Source organism: Babylonia areolata, chromosome 2, assembly GCF_041734735.1.
Source record: "Babylonia areolata isolate BAREFJ2019XMU chromosome 2, ASM4173473v1, whole genome shotgun sequence".
In the NCBI taxonomy this organism is placed as follows: Eukaryota; Metazoa; Mollusca; class Gastropoda; order Neogastropoda; family Buccinidae; genus Babylonia; species Babylonia areolata.
In genome coordinates, this window is record NC_134877.1 from 14,430,223 (window position 1) to 14,457,482 (window position 27,260).

General features: G+C 42.5%; 1 protein-coding gene across 1 annotated transcript; it reads left to right on the plus strand.

Moving 5' to 3' along the window:
• Window positions 1–1,310: 1,310 nt before the first annotated feature.
• LOC143298337 (cytochrome P450 20A1-like) lies at window positions 1,311–26,922 on the plus strand. Its single transcript, XM_076611197.1, has 11 exons — window positions 1,311–1,632; window positions 8,486–8,535; window positions 9,051–9,220; window positions 9,848–9,993; window positions 11,816–11,983; window positions 12,902–12,983; window positions 13,606–13,782; window positions 19,755–19,878; window positions 21,288–21,399; window positions 23,950–24,014; window positions 24,312–26,922. The coding sequence occupies exons 1-11, from the start codon at window positions 1,549–1,551 to the stop codon at window positions 24,562–24,564; spliced, it is 1,431 nt and encodes a 476-aa protein (XP_076467312.1). The 5' UTR covers window positions 1,311–1,548; the 3' UTR covers window positions 24,565–26,922.
• The last annotated feature ends 338 nt before the right edge of the window (window positions 26,923–27,260 follow it).

The following is a 27,260-nucleotide window of genomic DNA, read 5'->3' on the forward strand; positions in this document are numbered from 1 at the left end:
ATGCGCACACATGGGTTAAGGCTATGCGCGCACACACGCACGCACACACAAGAAATAATTGGCATGTCAACTTTAAAGCAAAAACCAGAACATCCATTGGGTTTGTTTCTCGGTTGTTTTACTTTTGTGCAACCTCATGGGAAGTGCAAGGCAGCAATGGCTTGAGGTTAAAAACCCAACTGTCTGCCTTGGTGTTTAACTTTTCATATATATAAATATATATACACCTATTTGAATTGAGCATAGACTGGAAGTGCTTCTTAAACTGTACGTGAATTCAAGAAAGAAAGAAGAAGAAGAAGAAGAAGAAAAAACACTAAGGAGAAGGAGAGAACAGAAAGAAGAGGAAAAGAAGACAGAAACATTACGAGACGCACACGAGAAAATTAATGAGAAGTTTTCTAACGCTGGTTTCCGAAACAGGCGAAAGAAACAATTCGGTGTGGGGGAAGCTTTGAAAATGTAAAACAAACACAACCAAATAACAGGCACAGTGCAGGAACTTGTTAATTTACACGGTGGGAAAAAACACCTTATGAATGTGACCTTTACCCTGCGTGATATATGATGTTCCCACCTTAAAATGTTATTACTACACGATTTTCACAAAATTATAGTTCTAGTTATGGATCATGTAAAATGAGTCACAAATTAAATTGACATGCAATTAGATTGTCTGTTTAGGCCAGTCAAATCTGGATTATATATATTTTGGCGAGGAAAGAAAATAAAATAAACCCACACATCACCCCCCCCAAAAAAAAACAACAACACACAAACAAACAAAAAACAAAACAAAAACAACAACAACAACAACAACAACAAAACAAAAACAAAAACAAAAAAACCGGGAAATTGATAGAATATTAATTCATTTATTGTGCCTGGGAAACTACGCAAACGGCCTATATTAATTTACTGAAAGTGAAATCAGTAGAAATTAACGTATTGTATTGCATTTCACAAATAATGGTACAAGTGAACAAACTGCGGTTAACAACGTACCTGTAATCACTCTATTATAAACCCCAATCACTGAACCCATCTAATCACATAGCCACCCCACTCCTTTCCCCGACATACACGCAGTAGCGCATTGGCGGTCTAGTTTCTAAAGACATTACCTAAATCAAATACAGTGAACTTCTGGGTGGGACTGGTAACAGGAACTGCACGAAAGCACCAATCAATACCCATTTTGTACCTGCATCAGTATAATGATATCCCCTACATCTGCGATTTTGCCTTCCATACAATCATGCTCCGTGAGTGTGTGTCTTCTCTTCTCCAAGCCGTGTGCCGATGGAACAGTGGCCATAAATCGTCAGCTGTCGTCGGCTTCCAGACCTCGTGGAGCAGTCATCCACTGACACGTCAGTGAAAACATCCGCCTCGAACTGATGCCGTGTAAACTACAGGACAGCAGAGACGGTGCCATTCGCATACGGTCTTCCTCTTTACGTACATACCTGGCGCGATTGCTCATCACCGTGTTTTTAATTATTTGCTGTTAGTACGCTTGCGGACAGGCGAGCAAAAGAAAAAATCATGTCCTGGCTTGCGATTGCACTCGGGGTGGGCATCGCTGTCACGTTCATAGGACTTGTGTTTTTGATTCTGTGGTTGTTTCCTGTGAGTATATACATATGATATTTATATGTAACAGTGCTTTGTTTCTTGATTAAATCATTTCGAAATTGTTTTAAGCTGGTAATGATGTTGATGATTCTATTTCATGTACGGCGATTTGACCAAAAGCTGATTATTTTTGGTCTTTATTTCCTCTGTAGTGTCTAATTATACTTTAAGATATTATAATATAAACTTCTGAACCGGACAACATTTAAGCAGGGAAGAGAGAGAGAGAGAGAGAGAGAGAGAGAGAGAGAGAGAGAGAGGAAAAGATAAGTAAACAAATCAACATTGCATCCTGAAGTGTTTGACAGGTTTGACCTATCACTAGAATATATATACACACACACACATATATATATGTGTGTATATATAAAATCATTATATATATATAATGTGTGTGTGTGTGTGTGTGTGTGTGTGTGTGTGTGTGTGTGTGTGTGTGTGTGTGTGTGTGTGATATTTATAGGATTGGGAAATGAGTAAGGCGAAGAGATGATAAATATTTAACAAGAAAGACATGGCATGGAGTTGTAATTACTTCCCGGTTTCATTCTATAAAGAGTAACGATACTTCATCCACCTTCCTCCACCTTCCAATTTAAAATTGTCCAGTCAAGGTACTAGAGGTATGCTAATAGTAATTCCACTTTCATTTCAGGATGTAACTGACGATTGAGCCATTTAATATGCCTATTCATAACACGACAGGTGGGATTTTCTGTTGGAACTATATGCCTACTGAGTAAAACTGAATCGATAGTTCTGTTGGCGTCTGAAGCTTAATTCTCCCAAATATTTCCTACTGACATCGCTGAGCAGTCCAGGCAAAGGATTAAAATGAACGTTGAGTTTGCATGGGAGGCTCCGTGATCAAATCGATAGGTTCGGCGTTGGATTTCCGATCCAGTGTCAGTGTCCGAGGCCTCATTTCGGCGTGGTGTTGTGTCATTGGGGAAAGGCACTTGACTCCGATTTCCTCACCCCACCCAGGACATCGGCCGAGGAGGGTTAAAGCGGCAGACGGAGAGAACCGGTCCCCGCCTTTCTGTGTCAAGCTTTTGACACAGTGACTGTGAATCCCGTAAAACACAGTTCTCTGACAGGTCATGCACTTCCAAAAGATGTCTGGAAAAGCTGTGCATTCACCGCATTGCTGAGTCAGGGGAGCCAATTCCACTGACACAATTATTCGGCGGAGCAGACGACAATGAATTCAGTTCGATATACAGCATAACAAAATGATCTGCTTTTACATTGGGATCGGAGTAGGAATCGACGCTTTTTCCGGCATATTAATTGTTGCCTATCTTTGATTTTGTAGCTTTCCCGGTAAGTCTCAAAGTCTTTTTATTTTCTTAACGAATGGTATACACGCATTTCCGCATACACACCTCGATGAATCGGTTTTCACACACACATACACACACACTTACATGAATGCTGGAATTAGAATGTGTATTCTCATTTTCACCGAACAAATCGTAATATTAAAGATGAAGACAAAGAAGTCATAAAAAGAAAAAAAAAGTATATCAACTGGCCTCTGTTGGTAAACTTTCCTTTGGAAGTGGCTCAAATGTTTCGCATTCCAGAAAACGACCCGGCTGTAACACTGATTAATTAATCATCCGACATTGAAGAGCGGACGACCAGTAAGCTCAGATATTCCAGCCCAATCATTACAGTTCGAACGGGGCTTCTCCGCAGAGCTTGACACGTCGGTCTAGCAGCCGCCTCAAACTGCAAGACACATGCAATTCCAGGACATCAGGACAGCCTAGGCCTACTGAGTCGTATTTTGCTTAAAACGAACGTTACTGCGTCTGTGTTTTCACTTCTGCAAGCGGGAACCGCTGTTGTTTTTCTGACTTTTATTGGCTGTTCCCTGTGAGTGCTTGTGGATACCATTTTATAATTTTCTTGTCGGTTTTATTTTCTATCGGCAGCTGCATTCTCGAGAAAAAAAAAGAAAAAAAGAAGAAGAAGAAGAAAGACGATGTTATTCCGTTGTCCTTAAAAGTGTAAAGATAAATGAACAAAAACTGCAACAATAATAGTAATGGCAATAATGATAATAATACTAATCAGTTGTGGAACTTTTCACTTATGGTAGGATATACAGCTTAGAGCTCTGTGCGCTTCAGAAGAAGAGATAAAAATTATGCACACACGCAAAGACACGTTCAAATAAAGCTGGTCGATGCGATTGAACTCACAGTTCTTTTTAACTAAAACTAGTAAAAAATCCCATAAATAAGGTATTCGTCCTTATGTGTGCACGCGTGTGTGTGTTTGCGTGTGTGTGTGTGTGAATGAGAACATGCACGCGCGCGCGCGCGCGCGTGTATATTATGTGTTGTGTGATAATCCCTTTCAGTTGAAGTGGTCATCGCCGCATTCTAAACCTGTTGAAACCAAGCACTGACTCCTTCAGTAATGGTAATGAGACCGTCTGTACACCACCACCCCCTTTCCTTTTCCAAACCTCGAGCCTGAGAAGCTAACCCCTGGATGTAGTACAGTTATAATGATTGCCTAACTGTAATAACTTAATCCGCTGGAAATAATCAGAAAATATTCCCCACTACCTACCTATCCTAAAATTACACGCCAAATGAAAGTAAGAAGACATCTGTCTTAAAAAGGAGAAAAAAAGGAAAAAGAAAAAAGGGACAGACGGTGAAGGAGGGAGAGAGACAGACACAGAGAGAGACAGACACAGAGAAGGCAAGAGGAGCCAATAATTACATACCACAGTAAACGTTTCCTAGCAACCGTAGTTATGGATTTTATTATTCATTGTTCTCCACAGACAGACATACAGGGCTTTAGTTTCTGTAGTGAAGAGTCAGTTGTCGACAGAGATAGATCGATGAAATGGGTGTGTTTTCTGATTGATTAACCTTTTAACTGACCACACGCTACAGGAGCAGCAGATTTCAACCCATCTCCACATCACCCGATTGTTTTTAGCCCCAGTTGCATGTAAGCCCACGGAACCATATTACTGTCATTATTATTTTATTCCATTTTATTTGTTTAGTGCTGCATGTGATAATTTCTTCGTTGGACGGAGAGAAAAATCGAGGCCGAGGATAAATATCACACACACACACACACACACACACACACACACACACACACACACACACACACACACACACACACACACACACACTCTCTCTCTCTCTCTCTCTCTCTCGATCATAATAATTATTATGGATCCAACAGAGAGAGAGAGAGAGAGAGAGAGAGAGAGAGAGAGAGATGAGCGCAACATCTCACCAGCATCAAGTTACCGTTGCTTTGTACAGTCAGTTCCTGATCAGTGATCGCATTTCAAACTCCACCGCCGAATTGATTCTGCCTGGGATCCACAGCACAAATGGAAAGCCACATGATAATTACGTAGACACGTGTAGATCACTGTATGCGCGCTTGCTTTCCTACCTGTATTATCTGTTGTATGCCTACGTGTAATGTCTAAGTGAACGAAGACAGGATTGTTTGAAAAATTATCGACCTGTCTCTAATCTGTCATTTTTATCAAAACTGCTAGAAAAGATCATATTGTCTCAGCTCTTAGCTCATCTGGAACAAAATGGTTTACTTAATTCCCACCAGTCAGCTTACAGACGTGGTCATAGTTGCGAAACAGCCCTTCTTAGAATAGTGAATGATTTGCTTTCGGGATTTGATGAGGATAAGATATCTGTTCTCGCTCTCTTAGATTTGTCAGCAGCTTTTGACACAATCGACCACTCTATCCTCTTGAACAGACTTAAAACTTCCTTTGGTATTCGTGACACTGCACTAGCATGGATCACGTCTTACCTGTCAGATCGTACACAGAAAGTATGTGTAAATGGTAGATACTCTAGAGTATCTGCCTTGAAATATGGTGTCCCACAGGGCTCCGTCCTAGGTCCTGTTCTTTTCGTGCTGTATGCGGCTCCTGTGTCGGATGTCATCAGTCATCATGCGATGTCGCATGAGAGCTTTGCTGATGACACACAACTTTATCAGTCGGCTTCCATAGCTGAATTTGATGCACTGGTGACTCAAACACAGGAGTGCATTGCTGGCCTAAAGGACTGGATGACTCTCAACAAGCTGCAATTAAATGATGATAAGACTGAATTGATGATAACCTGTCCAAAGAAGTTTCGTCAACATCCTTCCTTTCCTGACTCTGTTCTGATCAATAGCACACCTGTTTCACTTTCTCCCTCTGTTCGCAGTCTTGGTGTAATCTTAGACCAGTCTCTTTCCTTCCAACAGCACATTTCGAATATCTGTAAAGTTGCCTATTTGGAACTGCGTAGAATCAGCTCTATCCGCCACTATCTCTCAACCGATGCAACCAAGACACTTGTATGCTCTCTGGTTCTCTCAAGATTAGATTACTGCAACTCTCTTTTGGCCGGCCTTCCCAAATATCTGTTAGACAGACTCCAACGAATTCAGAATAATGCTGCCAGACTCATTTGCAGAGCTTCTAAATTTGACCATGTTTCTCCTCTCCTTCAGTCTCTCCACTGGTTGCCTGTTTCTGATCGAATAGACTATAAGCTATCCACTCTGACCTTTTCTGCAGTCAACGGATCTGGCCCCAAGTATCTTTCTGAACTCATCCATATCTATACTCCGTCTCGCCAGCTCCGTTCTTCCTCTGATACTCGACTTCTCAGGATACCTCACGTTAGAAGTAAGACCTATGGACACAGATCGTTTTCTTTTCAATCACCAAAGACGTGGAACAAGCTCCCTGATAACCTCCGTCATTCTGATTCCCTCGCATCTTTTAAATCTCGTCTCAAAACTCACCTTTTCCCTCAGCAATAAGTTCAATTGTGGCAGGTCCACTGACTTCCTTTGCGTTAGCTGTGCTTGACTATGTGTGTATACATATTTGTATGTGTACATAACTACATGTATGTATATGAATGTGTATTGTGTGTGCGTGTGTTTATGTAAGTTTGTGCCTGCCTATGTGTGCGTATGTGTTAGGGTAGCTGTTAGATACACATGTATGTTAAAATGTATGTATGCAGCGTGTGTGTGTGTGTGTGTGTGTGTGTGTGTGTGTGTGTGTGTGTGTGTGTGTGTGTGTGTGTGTAGTCACATTTTGGTGTGTGTATGTAACATAGATATGATGTATTATGTTAACAAAAGCGTTTTTGTAAAGCACCTAGAGCAGATTTCTGGATAGTGTGCTATATAAGTATCCATTATTATTATTATTATTATTATTATTATTATTATTATTATTATTAATAGTTCTTAACAGGATCATTATTCGCATTGTTACTGAAGTTGAAGGCGCTTATGTATTGACGTGATCACTATTCGGTTCCGCTGTTAATTCTGAAGTCTGACCACGATGAGTGATATTAGATGACTGACACAAGATTCCTATCTGACCCCTTAAGTTCAGTAAGAGACAACAAGACACCGAATACAGTACAATGCAACACAATACAATACAATACAGTACAATACACCTTTATTCATCCAAATGGAAGTTGATTGTGTATTCACAGGCTTGTCACTTATCCCACACAATATTTCAGCCGACACCCGAACCCAGTGCTAACAAAATATGACAAAGGTTGGACCAAAAAACAAACAAGCAAATCTAAAGTTAAGTATACACAGGCAAGTGATACAACACAGCGGCTTCATTGACCACCCCCACTCCCACCCCCACACAGAAATACATTTTTCACAAAATCTTTTAAACATGTAACTTAAGAAACACGATTTCTGAATAAGAAATATTTCCCATGCAAACAATCTATCATGTGCTGTGCTGTGCTGTTTGAAGAACTATACGTGTAATAAAGAGAAAATATTTTTATATGCTGATCCTTTCTTCCCGTACTTGACTGTTAATTCTCTGACATCTTAGTTGAATGATACATTTATCGATCTGTGATTTCTTTTCAAATAAAACCTGCCTCGTTTCCAGACATCATCATTCTAACGCAGGCCTAATGTGCTACCTGAAATTTCTGTAAGATCTGTGACTTTGTGTTTGTTTTATTTGTGAATTTCGATATGCATAGAATAAAAGTTGTACCGATGAAATAACTGAACACACTAACGTCCCACGCACAAAGTCCCGTTTCTGTAACGTATCCATTTGCCATACTGGCGACCTTTCCCGTCCGACCAATAGCTGTATCACGCGTGCACATAAATTTATTCTCTCATCAACATCCTCTCTCCACGTACAGTCTTGCACTGACATTTCGCGTGTATCGATTGAAATCTATGATAACCCTAAATTGTAGACCTATTTTAGCATTATATGCGCGAGTGATCTTGAGCGCATGAATAGACTCGTATGTCTACGTAGGCTATGTGCGCGCACGAACCCTCACACGCACACATATATGCGCTCGAAATCACACACGATGCACGCATACATTTATTCATCATTAACAGACCAGGCAATATTCATTTGAACGAATACAAATCCTGGCTTAGTGTGTGTCCAATAAGAGCAGGAACTGCAGTAGAAGTAGCAGCAGCAAAATGAAACGAGAACAACAATACACTGTTATAGCAACAACAACAGCAACACCGATAATGATAATAGTAATAATAAATTATGAAACATACAATAAGGAGAACAACAACATGTTGCGTTATGCTGTGCTATGTTCTTCTGTCCTGTGTTGCGTTGTGTTGTGCAATGTGATGCTGTGCTGTGCTGTGTTGCGCTGTGGTGTGCTATGTTATTCTGTCCTGTGTTGCTTTGTGTTGTGCTGTGTGACGCCGTGCCATGCTGCAGTACCTTGTACACACATACCTACATATACGTACCTCTTTCAATGTGTTTCAGGATGAAAGTCGAAAACTTTCTGTGCCTGGAGTTGAACCAACCTCCAACCAGTAAGCATCTGTCTATCTGTCTGTCTCTGTGTCTCTCCCTGTCTGTCTGTCAGTCTGTCTGTGTGCCATCTGTTTCTATATATGTCACGCTACATTTCAGTGTGTATGTTTGTGAGCGAATGTGTGTGTGTGTGTGTGCGCGTGTGTGTGTGTTTGTCAGTGCGCGCGAGTGTGCATGCGTGTTTGCGTGCGTTCGAGCAAACGAACGAGCGAGTGTGCGCGCGTGTGTGTGTGCTTGTTTGTGTGTGTGGGTGGTTGCGCGCGCGCGGGTGGGCGGCGGGCGGCGGGCGGCGGGGGGGGGGGGGAGGGGGGTTGGGTAGGGGGGGGGGGGGGGTCGTGTGAGTTTATGTGTGTACACGCGCGTGCGTACCTGTACGTGCACGTGTATGTTTCCATCTATAAAAAAAAAGCCCCAACCTGTGCGTGGTGTGTGTGTGTGTGTGTGTGTGTGTGTGTGTGTGTGTGTGTGTGTGTGTGTGTGTCTCCCTGATCACCTGACAACCTGACCTGAACAGGTACGGGAACCTGACGGACATCATCAAGGCGGGCAGTTTCCACGAGTACCTGTCCGACCTGCACAAGAACTTCGGGCCCATCGTGTCCTTCTGGTGGACCAGCATGCCCACCGTCAGCATCGCCTCCCCGGAACTCTTCAAGCAGCAGATGGACCTCTTTGACCACCCCGGTGAGCTCAGTGGCTGCGGTGTAATGTGCGTGCTCAGGACCTGTGGTTAATCTTAGGGTCCACAGGTAGCCGCCTTGGTAAACCTAGAGACACAGACAGACGCAGAGGCAATAAAGGCAGATATACAGGAGACAGAGAGATAACATAGCGACAAATAATGATGGTACAAAAACAAAACGAAATCAAATCTAAAAAGAAAGAAAGATAAAAATCCAACACACACACACACACACACACACACACACACACACACACACACACACACACACACACACACACACACACACACACACATTAAAAACAATAATGATAAAAAGAATAGTAATAGTAGTAGTAATACTAATAATGATGATGATGATTAAGATCAGTGATAATAATGATAATGGATATATAGATATACAGATAGATAGACTTATCCTAGACACACTGACGTGTTCCATAATTTACCCATAAGACACTGACGTGTTTTCAGTGAAGCTATACCAGTCTCAAACCCAATGACTTACCCATAACACACTGGCGCGTTTTTGTGGGAGTTACCCATGACACACTGACGTGTTTTCAGTGACTGACCCAAGTCACACTGACGTTCAGTGACTTAACCAAGTAACACTGACGTGTTTTCAGTGGACCTCTACATCATGTTCGAGACACTGCTGTCGCAGAACAGCATCAAGTTCTCCAACGGAAAGGAGGGCAAAGCCAGACGTGCCGCCTACGACAAGGTCTTTGAGTTCGACAAGCTCAGCATGTACTGCAAAACTCTGCAGGCGGTGAGGGGTAGAATATATTAATTATTGTTGATACTTCTTATATCGCTCCTATCTTCGGTCAGATTTCAAACTCAAAGTGCTTTTCAAACATAAAATCATTTGCAAAACAGGCTGTCTGCCTGCCTGGGAAGAGCTGACTGGCAGCAGCCTTTAGTAGCTCATCATTCGTTTCCTGTATCGTTCAGACGTGAAAACAAACCCATGTATATAACAAAAGGTCATTTGTTGAAACTATTACGTCCCATGTTTACGTTGCTTCCATAGCCTAGAGTACGTTATTTCGATAAAAAGGGGGGTGTTGAGCAACTGTTTAATGTTTAATGACATCTAATGCCGTGGATAGTGAGCATGCAGTGCTGTCATGTTGCAAATAATATATCAAAAAGTTTTAATGAGCTGTTTATGATGCTTCTGAAAATAATCATTTGTTTTTTGTTTTATTATCCGGTCTACAGAAGATTGTGTGTGTGTGTGTGTGTGTGTGTGTGTGTGTGTGTGTGTGTGTGTGTGTGTGTGTGTGTGTGTGTGTGGGGTGGTGGTGGATAGGAAGCACTTATATGCAGCGACTTGAAAAAAAGAAAGAAAAGAAAATCAAAACAAAGTACACCAACCCTGAAAATAAGAGTCGAAAACGACAAAGGACATGTCACAATGTTTTCTATAGATAATACCACTTGAAACTGCACGAAAATCGCCAGTATAATAGATCCCTGAGTTTAGGACAGGCCTTCTTAAAACAAGAAATTACCAGGATACTGAAACAGGAAATTACCTGGATACTGAAACAGGAAATTACCTGGATACTGAAACAGGAAATTACCTGGATACTGAAAAAGGAAATTAACAGGATACTGAAACAGAAAATTACCAGGATATTAAAAGAAGAATTTACTAGGATACTGAAACAGGAAATGACCAAGTTACTAAACCAGGAAATTCCCAGGATACCGAAATAGGAAATTACCTGGATACTGAAAACAGGAAATTACCAGGATACTAAGAAAGGAAATTACCATGATACTAAAAACAGGAAATTACCAGGATACTTTTTTTTCTTTAACCAGGAAATTACCAGGATACTGAAACAGGAAATTACCAGGATCCTGAAACAGGAAATTACCAGGATGCTAAAACAGGAAGTTACCAGGATCCTGAAACAGGAAATTACCAGGATGCTAAAACAGGAAATTACCTGGATACTGAAAAAGGAAATTAATAGGATACTGAAACAGAAAATTACCAGGATATTAAAAGAAGAAATTACCAGGATCCTGAAACAGAAAATTACCAGGATGCTAAAACAGGAAATTACCTGGATACTGAAACAGGAAATTACCTGGATACTGAAACAGAAAATTACCAGGATATTAAAAGAAGAAATTACTAGGATACGAAACAGGAAATGACCAAGTTACTAAACCAGGAATTTCCCAGGATACCGAAATAGGAAATTACCTGGATTCTGAAAACAAGAAATTACCAGGATACTAAGAAAGGAAATTACCATGATACTAAAAACAGGAAATTACCTTGATACTTTTTTTTCTTTAACCAGGAAGTTATCGGGATACTGAAACAGGAAATTACCAGGATACTGAAACAGGAAATTACCAGGATACTAAGAACAGGAAATTACGAGGATAGTGAAACGGGAAATAACCGAACTGAAACAGGAAGTTAACAGGATACTAAAACAGGAAATTACTCTGATACTGAAACAGGAAATGACCGTACTGAAACAGGAAGTTAACAGAACAGTGAAGCAGGAAATTACCAGGACACTAAAACAGGAAATGACGTACTTACCGTGGCATGACCCCAGATAGCGGAAGAGGTGTCCGGCAAGTGGGAGAAGGCCTACGAGGATGACCACTTCCCGCTGACGGAGCACATGTCGCACTTCGCCGCCAAGGCCGTGTTGATGGGTCTGCTGGGAGAGGCAGTGGCCACGGACAAGGACATTGCCACCTACAGGAGGAACTACAAAATAGTGCGTGAGGGGGGATTGCGGGGGAGGGGGGTGGGGGAGGGGGGGGCGAGTGGGGGAGAGGGGCGTGTCGTGTTTGTAGTTTTTCTTCTGCTTGTTGTTGTTATTAACTCACTCAGTACGGCCAGTCCTCTCTTCTCCTCTACACAGACCCCTCGGATGTCCAGTGGGTGTCTGAATGACCCAACCTTTAGCTTCCGTCGTCAGAATTGTGGTATTCTTTGTCAACATTCACCTCTTCAGTATAAGAGCCTTCCGCTTGCAATATTTTGATGATGGTAATTGGGGTGAAACGCTGTTAACGTCGTCTCTTTCGCCGTTCGTATGGAGAGAGTTAATGTTGTACTACTACTACTACTTCTTCGTCGTCATCGTCAGTGTCGTTTTCTTCTTACTCCTCTTCTTGTTCTTGTTTTCAGGTCTTTTTTTTTTTCACGTACCCGCTGTTTTTGTATGTTATAGTTACTTCCTGATTTCTGGATTGACTCCTGTTTCTTCTTCTTCGTCGTCTTTTTTTTTCCAGTCCGTAACCACAAACAGGCCCCCTGAAACAAAGCTAAAGAAAAAAAAGAAGACATTTCTGTTGTTTGTCTTTCTCTTAAAATTTTAAAAAAAAAAAATCACAAAGCAAAGCGGTAAAAACAGACATCTCTCTCTCTCTCTCTCTCTCTCATCAATCATAATAAGAACGTGTGCTCTGGATTCTGCTCGCTCTCCATCTCACGTATTTAAGTTTGTGTCCGTTGCATACACGTTCAAAAAGTTAATTAACCAATTGAAAAATCTATCTATCTATCTATCTACCTTTACATATGATGTGAGTCCGTTTATGTAGGATGAAAGCCATGGCAGACGATAAATTATAGAGTAAGGGTGAAGAATGGGCGCGCTCGAACTTCTATGAATGTTCCTACTTTCCAGATATGGGACGATTTGGAGAAACGTTGGATCGACCCTGTCAACCCCTTAGACAACAACCCAAGGGCCATGAACTTCTTTAAAGGTATGTCGATAAGCATGACGATAACTGAATTGTTGACTGTTATGGATTGCTTTTTGATCGTTTTTTGACTCACTTGTGTAAACAAAGTGAGTCTATGTTTTAACCCGGTGTTCGGTTGTCTCTGTGTGTGTGTGTGTGTGTGTGTGTGTGTGTGTGTGTGTCCGTGGTAAACTTTAACATTGACATTTTCTCTGCAAATACTTTGTCAGTTGACACCAAATTTGGCATAAAAATAGGAAAAATTCAGTTCTTTCCAGTCATCTTGTTTAAAACAATATTGCACCTCTGGGATGGGCACAAAAAAATAAAAAAAGGAGCCTAATTATATGCAAACTGCATTTACTGTTATATTTATATTTTTTGTATTCTCTAAACTTGGCACTTTGACCTCTTATTCTGACACAACAACAAGAGGAGTCATTATTATCATTTTTTGTTCAAACAGGAACTTCTTTTGCTAAGCATGGAATTTTTTATTTATTTTGCAAACGTTTTGGTGCAGATAGTAAAAAAGGGAAATTACTCTGTAATTAATGCTAGGGGACTTAATTTATCACAAGTGAGTCTTGAAGGCCTTGCCTCTCTTGTTTATATTTATATTATAAAAAAAAAATGTCCCCAGCCCTAGTGACCCTGAGGGACGTGGCTGAGCGGGCCATTGAAGCTCGGAAAGCCAAGCTGTCAGACGACGAAGACTTCCTCCTCATCGACGCCATCATGAACTACCACGCCGCCGACGACAAACGTGTGGCCGACATCATGACCTACACCATGGGCGGCTACAGCACCACTGCTAACTGTGAGCCTCTGTGAGAGAGAGGGCGTGGGGAAGGAGAGGGAGGGATAGAGAGAGAAAGGGAAAGAGAGGTAGAAAGAAGAGACAATCACAATGACAATGACAATTTTTTTTTATTGGCAAATAGCGTTTTACAGCTCTAGTGCCAAGGGGGATTATTCAGCTTATTCAGTTTAGCAAACGACGAAAAGAAAAAACAAAACGAAAAATAAAGGGTAATAACAAGCAAATAAGTACATATTCATAAACGCGTAAACACTCATACATTCACACCCACGACATTAATACAACATATTCCATATTACTCATGCATAATACTGAGCAATTCGAACAAATGACCATCCAACTTTGCAGCCGAGCGTCTTTTTGGTTATTTACCAATCTAAATTGAGTTATGGATCTTATTTTTTTTTATTCTACATTATGTTTCTATCATGTTAAAAATATCGTTCGGTTAATTTTTCCTTCGAATGTTATATGCTTCTACAATCCATTTGGCGAGTGAAAATAGGATGTCTTCATTATTTGATGAAAGGATAGCTACAAGATCATGTCTTAATGCAAACGGATGTGTAAAGAATGTATAATCGTTTCTAATAACACTGTATTCCTTACAATGGAAAACAAAATGATCCTCATTTTCTAAATCCTGGTGACACAACTGACATACACTATCACTCTCACTATTTTGAATATACAATGCCCTATTTGTATTTATCCCTAAGGTCCTGGATCGAAATCGAGCAAGGAGACACCGTTGCCATTTATTTGTAATTCTAGAAGTGTATTTTTCCGACTGGAAAATATTTTTGAACAAAAAATACCAATTATATCTTGCATTTTCTTCTATGTCGGAATGTCAGTTTTGCTTGTATATGTTGATAAGACGATCCTTAAATTCCAAAATAAATGCGACATCACTCCCTACTCCTAGGCTCATCCATACAATTCCAAACCCATTTTTGACTAGGACATTTTTTACATTGTCTATTCAGTTTTTCTTTCCTTCTTCATGCTGCTGTAGTAACATTTCATAAGCCTGCTTATACAGTCTTGATGGGGGTAATTTAACAAGTTTTAACTAATACTTCATGCACTTAATTGTTGTACGAATTTTCAGTGGATATCTACACGTTTCCGATGAATGAAGTGGTATATTCAAAAAACGTTTTATTGCAAATGTATGAATGATTTCCATTTGCTTATTCTCGTAGATACCCCAAATTTCTGCTGCATATGTGAGCATCGGCTCTATCTGTGTACTAAAGAGTTTCCAGTAAAGTGAGGGTCAGTAGACTTTAATTTTTGCATAGCTCTAATAATTTCAATAACCCCCTTTTTCCCATTCCTGCACATTTCGGTCCATGCTGTGTTCAAACTTAACTTTGTTGTGAAAATCAATCCTAGATATCTGTAGGTATTAGTCACTTTAACTTCCGTATCTCCATATCGCCATTTTTCATGTACCGAAAGATGCCCACTTTCTCGAAATACAATTATATTTGTTTTGTCCAAATTAACAGTTAGACACAACCTGTCTGCTTCTTGTTTTAGAATGTTTAATTGATTTTGCAGTCCCACAACTGTATCAGATAGAAGTATTACATCATCAGCAAAAAGCAATAAAAATAATTCAACAGCTCCTGAAATCATTTGTACTCCATGCTTTCCTTTTCTAGACAGTTCAAGAGCTAATTCATTAATAAAGAATGAGAATAATTGTGGGCTAAGCAAACAACCCTGTTTAACGTCTCTTGGACAAGTGAAAAAATCAGTATAGAAATTTTTATCCCTCACACAGGCCAAAACTGAATCATATATTCCTCGCACCGCTTTATATAAATTTCCATTAACACCACTATTTCTCAAGACATTCCACAACATATTTCTATTTATCGAATCGAACTTTCTGGAAATCAACAAAAGCAACATAAAGTTTAGAGTTCCTACTTACGTAAGGTCAACCGTACTGTAGTCTGTCCCAAATCCACCTTGCTCCTCAACAATTTTTGTCTCCCTTTGTGCCCACTTTGAAAGCCTTTTATTTAAGATATGGGTATAAATCTTTCCTATTACACTTGTCAAACCTATCCCTCAATAATTATCGGGATTGTTATTATCTCCCTTCTTGTATATTGGCACAATGATAGATTTAGACCAGGCTGTTGGAAATTTCCCTGTATCAAAAAGTACATTGAAAAGATCTTGTAAAAAGTCGATAACTACCGCGTTCGCCTGTTTTAACATTTCGCTAACAATGATGTCAATGCCCGCACTTTTACCAGTTTTTAGATGTTTTATTCCTTCGGTGAATTCAGATTTTGTTATAGGATCGTTAAATACAGGTTCATGCATATCATCCTCTTCCTCCATTATCACATTTTCCTGTTGTTCTAAATCCACTACCTCATTAAACATGCTAAAGAAGTGATCATACCACTGCTGTAAACTAATGTTGTTATATACTGTTGCTTCTCTATTTACTGATCTAATTGTTGTCCAAAATAAATTAGGATCGTTAATAGATTCTTTCAACTTGCTTAACCTAATTTCATCATATCTCTCTTTCTTATCCTTTTTAAAAAAAAATTTTTTTATATAGTTTATTGTACGACTGTCTCTCTTTGGTATACAACTCTCTGCGTTCTTCTAAACCCGTTTTCGCCCTTCTTAAATTCCTCAAAAGACCTTTTACAGTTTTTTTTCTTCTGCGCACATTCTTCATCAAACCAATCGTTCGTCAATCTTTTCATTTTCCCAGTCATCCTAACCATACATGCCGCCGCTCCGTACAAAGCAATTAACAATATCCACATATTCATCGATATCATCCATCATAACTTCTTTCGCTCTCTCTAAACACTCTTTAAATCCACACGAATTAATCTCATCCTTGAAAATTTGCGCACTTTCCTCAGACCATACAATTTTTTCTCTCACGCCTTCAGTCGTAACTTCATTATCTCCCCTCTCACTCCTCTCACTCATCCAAGTTAACTCAAACGGGAAAGTGCCAAGAACGTAGCCTATCTGTAACACGTAAGTCACATCTGTTAAACAATTCTTCTGAAACAATGAAATAATCAATCACGCTACACCCGTGCGACGACACATAAGTAAATTCACCATCAGCATCTCCTTTGCAATTACCATTAACAATGACTAAATCAAACATGAAACAAAAGTCAAGGAGAGAAGATCCAAACTTATTTATAATCTTATCTTTAGAAGAACGAAACTCAAACTCATTTTCTTCATCACTATCTAAATAAGGAGTATAAAAGGGCAGTCCTGGTGATGCTGACTGTTAATCGCCTGTCCTGGCGTTCAAATCACCACACATAATAACACAAGTATCTTGTTTCTGTATAGTTTCCAACAGATTTTCTTCCAATATCAACACTCCACCTTTCATGTCATTGTTGCTGTACACTGGGCTACCCTCGGGGGTACATAGCACGCAATGAATAAGACGTCTTTGTTTACATTAAATAAACTTTTATCAAACTTCGCAACAATGACATTATCAACTTGAATATTTATTATTTCTTTTACTAAATGTTTAAATCTTCTGTTAATCAGCAACAGTACTCCGCCTGAGTTTCTTCCTTGGGATGACAATCTTTTTTGCTGGAGCACTGAATTTTACAAACTCAGGGAAAATACGACTATAATCAAACACATTGTTCAGAAATGTTTCTGTAAAACACACAATGTCAAACGAATTTACATAATTGATAAAATCAGCATCATTCAGCTTACAAAACAAATTTTCAACATTATAGTTAAGAAATTTCAGTTGAGAAATTGGATGGTCTGTCCTGTTCTATTTTGGGACACTGGCTCTTCGAAGTTCCCTGTGGCTGGCTGGCTCAGTCAGGTAGCCCCGAAACGCAGCCTGCTGCCCCCCTCCCCTGCTCGTCCCGCTCCAACTGCCACGTGCACCCCGTGCTCCACCCCGTGCCTGGCTGCCACCCCGTGTACTGACGTCACTGCCCGCACCAGTCCCGCTGCGTTGCCGTTGGTTTGCCTCGGTCACGTGATGAAGGCAGGGGGAATCCCCGCCGTGTGAGTCACTGGTGTGACACGGTTGCACAGGCTCCCGATCAGCTGATAGGACACGTCCCCTCCTCTGCCTGTCGTCGTCTGCTGTGCTGTTCCCTGTTGCAGTGGTCGCCGCCGTCACTTCAGCGAAGGTTCTGGGGTCAGGTCTCCTGGGGCCGACGGTCAGCCTGCCCTTGATGAAGTGGGCTGCTTTGTCCTCCTTCCTCGCCTGGCTGACGATCGTGGCTTTTCTTCTGGTCAGGTCGTTGGCAACCCGCACCCCCTTCTCTTCCAGCTTGGCCCGATAGTCTTTATCAGTTAAAACTGACATTTTGTCTCGCCACTGTCTGAATTTGACGATCATGGGTTTGGGTTGATCGCCTCTGGTCTGACCCACACGGTGCGCCCTGACAAAGTCCTCCTCACACCACGTCTTGGGACCCTGCACACTGTTGAGGGTGTCGGTGACAGCACGGGCACACGTGTCGTAGTCCTCCCTGTCAGCGCTCTGTGGTACACCAAACAGACGTAGGTTGTCCCGCCTGGAGAACTCTTTTGTCATAGACGTGATCTGAACTGTCAACGTCCCCACTGCTGCAGACAATCTCCTCGTCTCCTCCTTGCTTTGTGCAGTGTCAGCAAACAGATCGTTCATGTCACATGTGACCCCTCCACAGCAGCTGCCAGTCTACTGTTCTCCTGTTCCAGTCCGTCGCAGCGCTGACTGATCTGTTCACACTTTTCTTTCGCTTGCTGTAATTCAGTTTTTATACAACTTAAGTAATTTCTAATGTCAGCAGTCTGTCGTTGCTGTTGTAGGCTCTGTTCCTGAATGGCTTTCAAGATTTCGCTGGCCACGTCAGGTGCAATAGTACCTCCTTCTTCTCTTCCACTGGCAGTGTCCTCAGCTGTGTGACAGTCTGCGTGCTTCTTATTAGGTCCGGGGGTTTTCCTCAATGTCTCCGCTCAACCGGAGCCGCCACAGCGACAACACTGCATTGGCTGCACACAACGACACCAGCAATGGCACGTGCAAAACGTGTTGACACAGAGCGTGTTGATACACATCATCGCCGGTGGGGTACATATCTTCTATTCTTGACATTGTACCACGATGCACATTTTCCTCGTTGAAAATAGTACCTTCTCTCGATTCATGTTTGACGACAGACACAAAACAGTCTGCTCCACATAACACTAGCAATAGAACCAAACAGCAAAAAAGATATGCCACCACTCCTGTGTCAACATGACTTGTTGGCTTGCTCACCTCTGAGTTCTCTAGCAAAACACGACCTACCCTCAGTTCCCCATAAAACAGGCCAATGCGGGCCCTCCAAACACGTAAGTCCACCGTAGTCTCACAGTAGGTAACATTCACAGTTGACTATCACGTTCTGTTTACAACGTCCTTCACTTGAAACGTAGGAACGCGCAACTTGAAAGCAGAGCATTTTACCCAGCCTGCATACTCGTCGCCATCTTTCTTGCGACCCCCCGAGAGAGAGCGGGGATGAAGAGAGATAGAGAGAGAGGGGAAAGAGACAGGGAGAGAGAGATAGAGAGAGAGAGAGAGAGAGAGAGAAGGGGGAGATAGGGGCAGAGAGAGATGGGGAGAGAAAGAATGAGAGAGGGAGAGAGAAATAGAGAGATGGGGAGCGAGGGGAAGAAACAGAGGAAGAGAGAGAGGGAGAGAGAGAGAGAGAGCCAGGGAGAGAGACAGAGAGGGGGAGAGAGACAGAGAGAGAAAGGGACAGGGAGGGGGAGAGATAAAGGGAGACACTGTGATAGGTGTACAAATATATGTCATGCATGCACTCAAGGCCTGACTAGCGCGTTGGGTGAATCTGCTGGTCAGGCATCTGCCTAGCAGATGGATGTGATGTAGTGCGTGTAAGTAGTAGTGTTGGAGCGGTTTATGTGACGTGCAGTGCTGGCGTGGTGCATCTACTACCTGTGTACTCACGAGGAGGTGCAGGAAAAGGTGTACACAGAAATCATCACTGTCCTGGGACCCTCAGAACCTGGCACAGTCCAGAACATGGGCAAACTCAGGTGAGTCTTTCTTCTCTCAACCTTTTCTTCTCTCCTGGCTCATGTCACTTCTTGGGACTTATGATGTGTCGTGTGTGTGTGGGGTGGGGTGGGGTGGTGGGGTGGACGGGGGATTGTGTGTGTTGGGGGGGTGCGTGTGTGCGTGTGCGTGTGTGCGTGCGTGTGACGCCTCAAGCTCCCTTGTCTGCATTACTATTATCATTGTTGTCTTTGTTTTCTTTTCAAACTGCTGTGACTGTGTTGTTCCCGTTTTTCTTATTGTTGCTGTTGCAGTAGGTTTTGTGCTTTTCGATCGTCCTTGTGCCAAAATATGACTCACCTTCCACCTGTTTAATTTCTTTTTTACTGGAGGATTTGAAATGTGATGTTACGTTATAATGTCATATTTCTGCCAAGGCATACTAATCAGTCTCTTGTTGAATGAGCTTTGTGTTTGTGTTTTGAACGTGATCTTAGATTGTAATTTTGTATGTTACAGCTTAGTATTGTGCGCTTTTAACATGATCTTACATTGGAAAGTAATGCTAATATATCAGTCTTTAATGTTTTGAACGTGGAATTAAATCAGTGTTGGAAAGGTTATTCCATTTCATTATTGTTTCGGTTTCAGTTTCATGGTGGTGTCAAAACATGCGGTCTGATCCATATACGATACACCGTGTCTGTTTAAAAAAGGAGGAGCAGATGCCTTGCTTAAACATAACCCCAATGCGATGGTCAGGCTTTGAGCAGTTCCTGGACAGAAACAGAGAGAGAGCCCTTCTGAAGCGGGACACACACACACACACACACACACACACACCGCACTCCCTCACGTTTGCTTCCATTAAGTGCAGTGGAGGGGAGTGGTATGTGGGACAGTAAAGGCTTGTCCAGAACGACTCCCCATCCATCTTCAATCACTTGATTAAACCCGTAGGCAGCGGCTTATTTCCAACTTGTTTCAGTATTTAAAGGAGGTATCACCGTGTCCAGACAAATTCATATACGCTACACCACATCTGCTAGGCAAATGCGTGGCCAGTTGCATAATCATGCCTTGAAAGCTTGCATGTACATTTGTGTACCTATCACTCTTTCTTCTAAAGAATTTTGCCAGTGGGCAACACTCTCATTGCCATGGGTTCTTTTCCAGAGCGTGCTGCGCATATTACCTCGATTTATCGTCTCATCCGAATGACTAGGCGCTAAGTTTGATTTTCCAATCAAACCTGGGAGAAAGGGCGAGACCGGGATTCGACCTCATACCCTCACGGACACTGTATTGGCAAAGTGTCTTTACCATTTTGACACCTTCCTCCTTACACGAATAACCTAGGGGGTCATTCGAGGCTATCCCAGACTGACCCCGGGGTAAACCCAACAGGGTGGTACTTTGAGGTTGTTACACTGGAGCTGACATGTCCTAGGTACCTTCGTCAAGTGCTGGATGAAACCTTGCGGTGTTCTCAGCTGATCACTTTCGCCGTTCGTTCCTCTGACAAAGAGACGCACCTGGATGGGCACAAAATCCCGTCTGGGGTGAGTTCTTTGTGGTTTGGTGTGGTGTGGTGTGGCGTGTTGTGGTGTGGTGTGGCGTGTTGTGGTGTGGTGTATGGCGTGGTGGGCAGGGAATTCATCTTCACTGTGTCTATAGGGCTCGGCATAGGAAGGCAGGGCCCAATTCTCTCCTTCCGTCGTTTTGACTTTTCCCAACCGAGGTCAGGTACCCGTTCACACCTACCCGGGTGGAGTAAGGAAAACTTGAGTGAAGTGCCTTTCCCAAGGACACAAACACCATGCCGAAACGGGCCTCGAACCCTGATCACTGGTGAACTCTGGATCAGAAGTCCGATGCCAAACCCAGGCCACGGCGCCTTGTGGAGGGTGTGTGTGTGAAATACCGGTCATTGTGTGGGAGTCGAACCCTTGGACACTCGCTTCTAAGTCGGGCACATGACCACTGGGCCACTGTTCCAGTGGCTGGTCAGCTGACTGCTCGGTAGCTTGACTCTGTGTTCATCCATTAAACAACAACAACAACAAAACAAAATGCAAACAAACCAAAAAACCAAAAAACAACAACAACAAAAAACAACAACCCCAAAACCCCAAAACGACAAGATATATGAAACATTTAATATCTCATTCTTGTGTTTCGTTCGTTCATTTTTTTTTATGCAGCTTTGTTCCCTTCTGTGATTGGAATTCATTCACGCGTCTCTTACTTCCTACCTTCCTTCCTTGCTTTCTGTTATACTTTTTTTCTTTTCCTTCTTCTTCATCTTCTTCTGCCTGATTTCACTGTGATCTATCTTATATATGACTGAAATAGTCATTACAAAAATTCGTTGTAAAACCATAATGTTCCCATTCTGTCTTTAAGAAAAGTAGTTTTTCTTAATTGTTTACTTTCGTTGGACTGAGGGCAGAATTTAATGTTTTCTTTCTTTTATTCTCTTCTTTAGTTGGCTGGTTTGTTTAACTCACTCAGTACGGCCAGTCCTCTCTTCTCCTCTACACAGACCCCTCGGATGTCCAGTGGGTGTCTGAATGACCCAACCTTTAGTTTCCGTCGTCAGAATTGTGGCATTCTTTGTCAACATTCACCTCTTCAGTATAAGAGCCTTCCACTTGCAATATTTTGATGGCGGTAATTGGGGTGAAACGCTGTTAATGTCGTCTCTTTCGCCGTTCGTATGGAGAGAGTTAATTGGAAAGGGCGAGAAGTGCATTAAACAGACAGACAGGGAGGGAGGGAAAGAGAGAGAGAGCGTACATTCCATTGTCAGTAATAATTTTTCTGACACCCTTTCCCGAGAATCGTATCTTTATGCTGAAAGGAAAAGGAGTCTGAAACCACGATGGGAGGAGGGTACGAAATGCACCTTTCACTTCTGTTGGTTTAACTCACTCAGTACGGCCAGTCCTCTCTTCTCCTCTACACAGACCCCTCGGATGTCCAGTGGGTGTCTGAATGACCCAACCTTTAGCTTCCGTCGTCAGAATTGTGGTATTCTTTGTCAACATTCACCTCTTCAGTATAAGAGCCTTCCGCTTGCAATATTTTGATGGCGGTAATTGGGGTGAAACGCTGTTAATGTCGTCTCTTTCGCCGTTCGTATGGAGAGAGTTAATTGGAAAGGGCGAGAAGTGCATTAAACAGACAGACAGGGAGGGAGGGAAAGAGAGAGAGAGCGTACATTCCATTGTCAGTAATAATTTTTCTGACACCCTTTCCCGAGAATCGTACCTTTATGCTGAAAGGAAAAGGAGTCTGAAACCACGATGGGAGGAGGGTACGAAATGCACCTTTCACTTCTGTTGGTTTAACTCACTCAGTACGGCCAGTCCTCTCTTCTCCTCTACACAGACCCCTCGGATGTCCAGTGGGTGTCTGAATGACCCAACCTTTAGTTTCCGTCGTCAGAATTGTGGCATTCTTTGTCAACATTCACCTCTTCAGTATAAGAGCCTTCCACTTGCAATATTTTGATGGCGGTAATTGGGGTGAAACGCTGTTAATGTCGTCTCTTTCGCCGTTCGTATGGAGAGAGTTAATTGGAAAGGGTGAGAAGTGCATTAAACAGACAGACAGGGAGGGAGCGAAAGAGAGAGAGAGAGCGTACATTCCATTGTCAGTAATAATTTTTCTGACACCCTTTCCCGAAAATCGTACCTTCATGCTGAAAGGAAAAGGAGTATGAAACCACGATGGGGGGCCGAGGGTACGAAATGCACCTTTCACTTCTGTTGGTTTAACTCATTCAGTACGGCCAGTCCTCTCTTCTCCTCTACACAAACCCCTCGAATGTCCAGTGGGTGTCTGAGTGACCCAACCTTTAGCTTCCGTCGTCAGAATTGTGGTATTCTTTGTCAACATTCACCTCTTCAGTATAAGAGCCTTCCGCTTGCAATATTTTGATGATGGTAATTGGGGTGAAACGCTGTTAACTTCGTCTCTTTCGCCGTTCGTATGGAGAGAGTTAAACAGAATTGAAGGTCAAAACGTCACAATACAAAGACAAGGAAAATCAACAGGACGACAAGAACGTACCCACGTGTTATTGACGCGATACCCTTACGTTTCAGACACCCGTGATTCAAGCTCTTGGAGTCACAATGAGAGACGAGAACATCTGGCCTGCGCCCTCAGTGTGAGTAAAACTTGAAGCAAGTGTGTGTGTGTGTGTGTGTGTGTGTGTGTGTGTGTGTGTGTGTGTGTTTTCTTTTGTTTCGTTTTGGGTGTGTGTGTGTGTGTGTGTGTGTGTGTGTGTGTGTGTGTGTGTGTGTGTGTGAAAATATTTTTTGAAGTTTTATACGACTTTAGTGTAATGACGGAAACGACACGCTCTCATTCAGAGAGACGTACAAATCCCCCACAAAACTCTCACTCCCTCATTCAGTCATACACCACCATCCTGACCATATCGTCTTGCATTGTGCGGACACAGGTTTGACCCGGACCGCTTCTCGGAGAAGAGGAGCAAGGGGCGTCCCAGCATCGCCTTCTCGCCCTTCGGCTTCGCGGGCCGACGCCAGTGCCCAGGCTACCGCTTCGCCTACCTGGAGGCTTCCATCATGCTGGTCACCGCCCTGCGCAAAGTCAAGTTCCTCCTGGTGCCCGGCCAGGACGTCATGCCCGTTTACGGGTTCGTCACTCACCCCAAGGAGGAGATCTGGTACCGGGTGTCCAAGAGGCTGTAGGGGCGGTCCTTGGCGGGGACGGGCCTCGAGGCTTTAGGGACCTTGAGAGCTTCCTAGAGGCTTCAGACTCCTTGAAAGATCCTAAAGGCTACGGGGACCTTGAAAGATCCTAGAGGCTACAGGGACCTTGAAAGATCCTAGAGGCTTCAGGGACCTTGAAAGATCCTAGAGACTACAGGGTCCATGAAAGACACTACAGGCTTCAGGGAGCTTTAAGGAGTCAAGAGGCTTTGAGGTCATTGAAAGTACGAAAGGTGGGATCCTTTTGGGATCCAAGAAGTCTCTGGATCCTTAGGGATCCAAGAGGCTGTAGTGTCCTTCAAGGGTTCAGAAAGCTCTACGACTCTAAGGGGATGTAAAAGGCATTAAGGTTCTTGTAAGGTCCGAGAGACTTTAGGGTCCTTGTAGGGAACAAGAGGCTTTATGGTCCTTTGGGGATCTGAAAGGCGTTAGGGTTCTTTTAGGGTATGAGAGGCTGCAGGGTACTTGGATACAAAAGGCTCTTTGGTCTTTTAGGACTTCAGAATGCTTAAAGGTCCTTGAAGGGTCCCAGAGGCTTAAGGATCCTTGAGAGTAATTGTGCCTTTTTGTGGATGAATGGTCACCTCTACCAGCAGAAAGATGGGCTGTCTGGTCGTGCGCGGTTAGTTTCTCATTAAATGCAAACTTAAGTTTGGGGGAGGGGGGAGGGGGGGTGCCAATTTCATATTTCACTGTCTTCTTTTGTTTTGTAACTGCACAGTTTCTGTATTTAGTTTACACATAGCTTCATCGGTCAGTGGAGTAAACATGTGGCCATGCCTGTTTTGAATGAAGGACATTGTCAAGTGCACCAGTTTAGTGTCATTAGTTGGTGTGCTCCCCTGCAGAAACAGTTCAAACTTAAGAATATCAGTATTGGGTTGTGTTGTGTGGTGTTTGTGCATCAAGCTGTGGGTTCAAATTACAGCATTCGTATATTTAGCGGTTAAGTGAAGAGTACGAACACACTGGTGTGTGTGGATTTGTTTTATGGTGTACATGAGATTTGATTTTTTTCATTAAACGGACTACTTGTCTCTTATATAGATCATGATGATCTGTTTTCAAACCGGAAAAACGATGGCACACACATGTTTTACTCACCCCGAGGGTGCAGGCCAGATGTTATGGTCTCTCAAGGTGACCCCAAGAGCTTGAATCACGGGAGTGATGGCCTAGAGTTAATGCGTCCGCCTTGGAAGCGAGAGAATCTGAGCGCACTGGTTTGAATCACGGCACAGTCGCCAGTATCCCCCCCCCCCCCTCCTCCACAATACCATGAGTGGTAGTCTGGACGCTAGTCATTCGGATGAGACGATAGACCGAGGTCCCGTGTGCAGCATGCACTTTGCGCACGTAAAAGAACCCACGGCAACAAAAGGGTTGTCCCTGGTAAAAATCTGTAGAAAAATCCATTTCGATAGGAAAAACAAATAAAAAAAATTGCAGGCAGGAAAATTTTTTTTTAAAAGGGTGGCGCTGTCAGTGTAGTGATGCGCTCTTCCTGTGGAGAGCAGCCCGAATTTCACACAGAGAAATCTGTTATAACAAAAAAAGAGTAATACACTACAATACAATACAATGCAATACAAAGTTACATTTTCTCGTCTTATTTTATATTATTTGTTTATTCATTCACTTATTTACTTTCTTGTGTGTATGAAAACAGAGTGCTTGCGTGTAGATGCCTGTGTGTGTGTGTGTGTGTGTGTGTGTGTGTGTGTTGATGCCTCTGTGTGTGTGTGTGTGTGTGTGTGTGTGTGTGTGTGCGTGCGCGCGCGCTCTTAAATGTATGTGCGTGATGTAGTTGCGCGTTTGTCTGTACGTGTGTGGGTGTAGATTTTGTAGCCGTTTACCATCAGTATTTCAACCTATCATCGGTATCTGCCCCCATATCCTGTACCCAGGAATAAGTGTATCCAGAAAAAAACCATCATTTTTCTTAGATCAATATGGCGGTTGTTTTTAACTAAAGTCCGAGCTCTTGTAGATGTGTGTGTGTGTGTGTGTGTGTGTGTGTGTGTGTGTGTGTGTGTGTGTGTGTGTGTGTGTGTGTGTGTGTGTGCGCGCACACACACACACACACACACACACAACTGACTATACCACACAATTGTCGAAGCAATCAATGAAAACTTTTCCTTTGTGAATTATGTTTGTTATTTATTAGCAAGTCCTGAAGTAGTAGTTATTGTATTTGTGCCTTAGTAATTTTGGTCAGTGTTTGAATATGTATATTCTGGCATTTCGTTTGAAAAAGAATTTGGGTAGACCAGAAGCAGATAAACAGAAAGTAAGCGGTCATGAGCTAGCCCTTCAGTCTCATGGACTTCATCAATAAAGTATCATTTTGGCAGCCAACGAAGGTATGTGTGTGGGTGTGTGCGTGCGTGTGCGCGTATGTGTAATGTGTATATACATGTGTGTGTGTGTGTGTGTGTGTGTTCGCGCGCACGTGTGCATATGTTTGTATAAGCATGCGCGCACGTGCGCGTGTGTGTATGTGTGTGCTCAGTGTAATATAGATTTTTGGATTTATGCATAAATCATAAATTCATTAATTTTAATTTTCCTCCTCACATACGCTTATGGAGCTCTTCGACGGGAAGTCACAGCATGTCGTCGACAGTCTATCAGCGATTTTGATGGTACGCAGAACATGATGAAATTTCGTG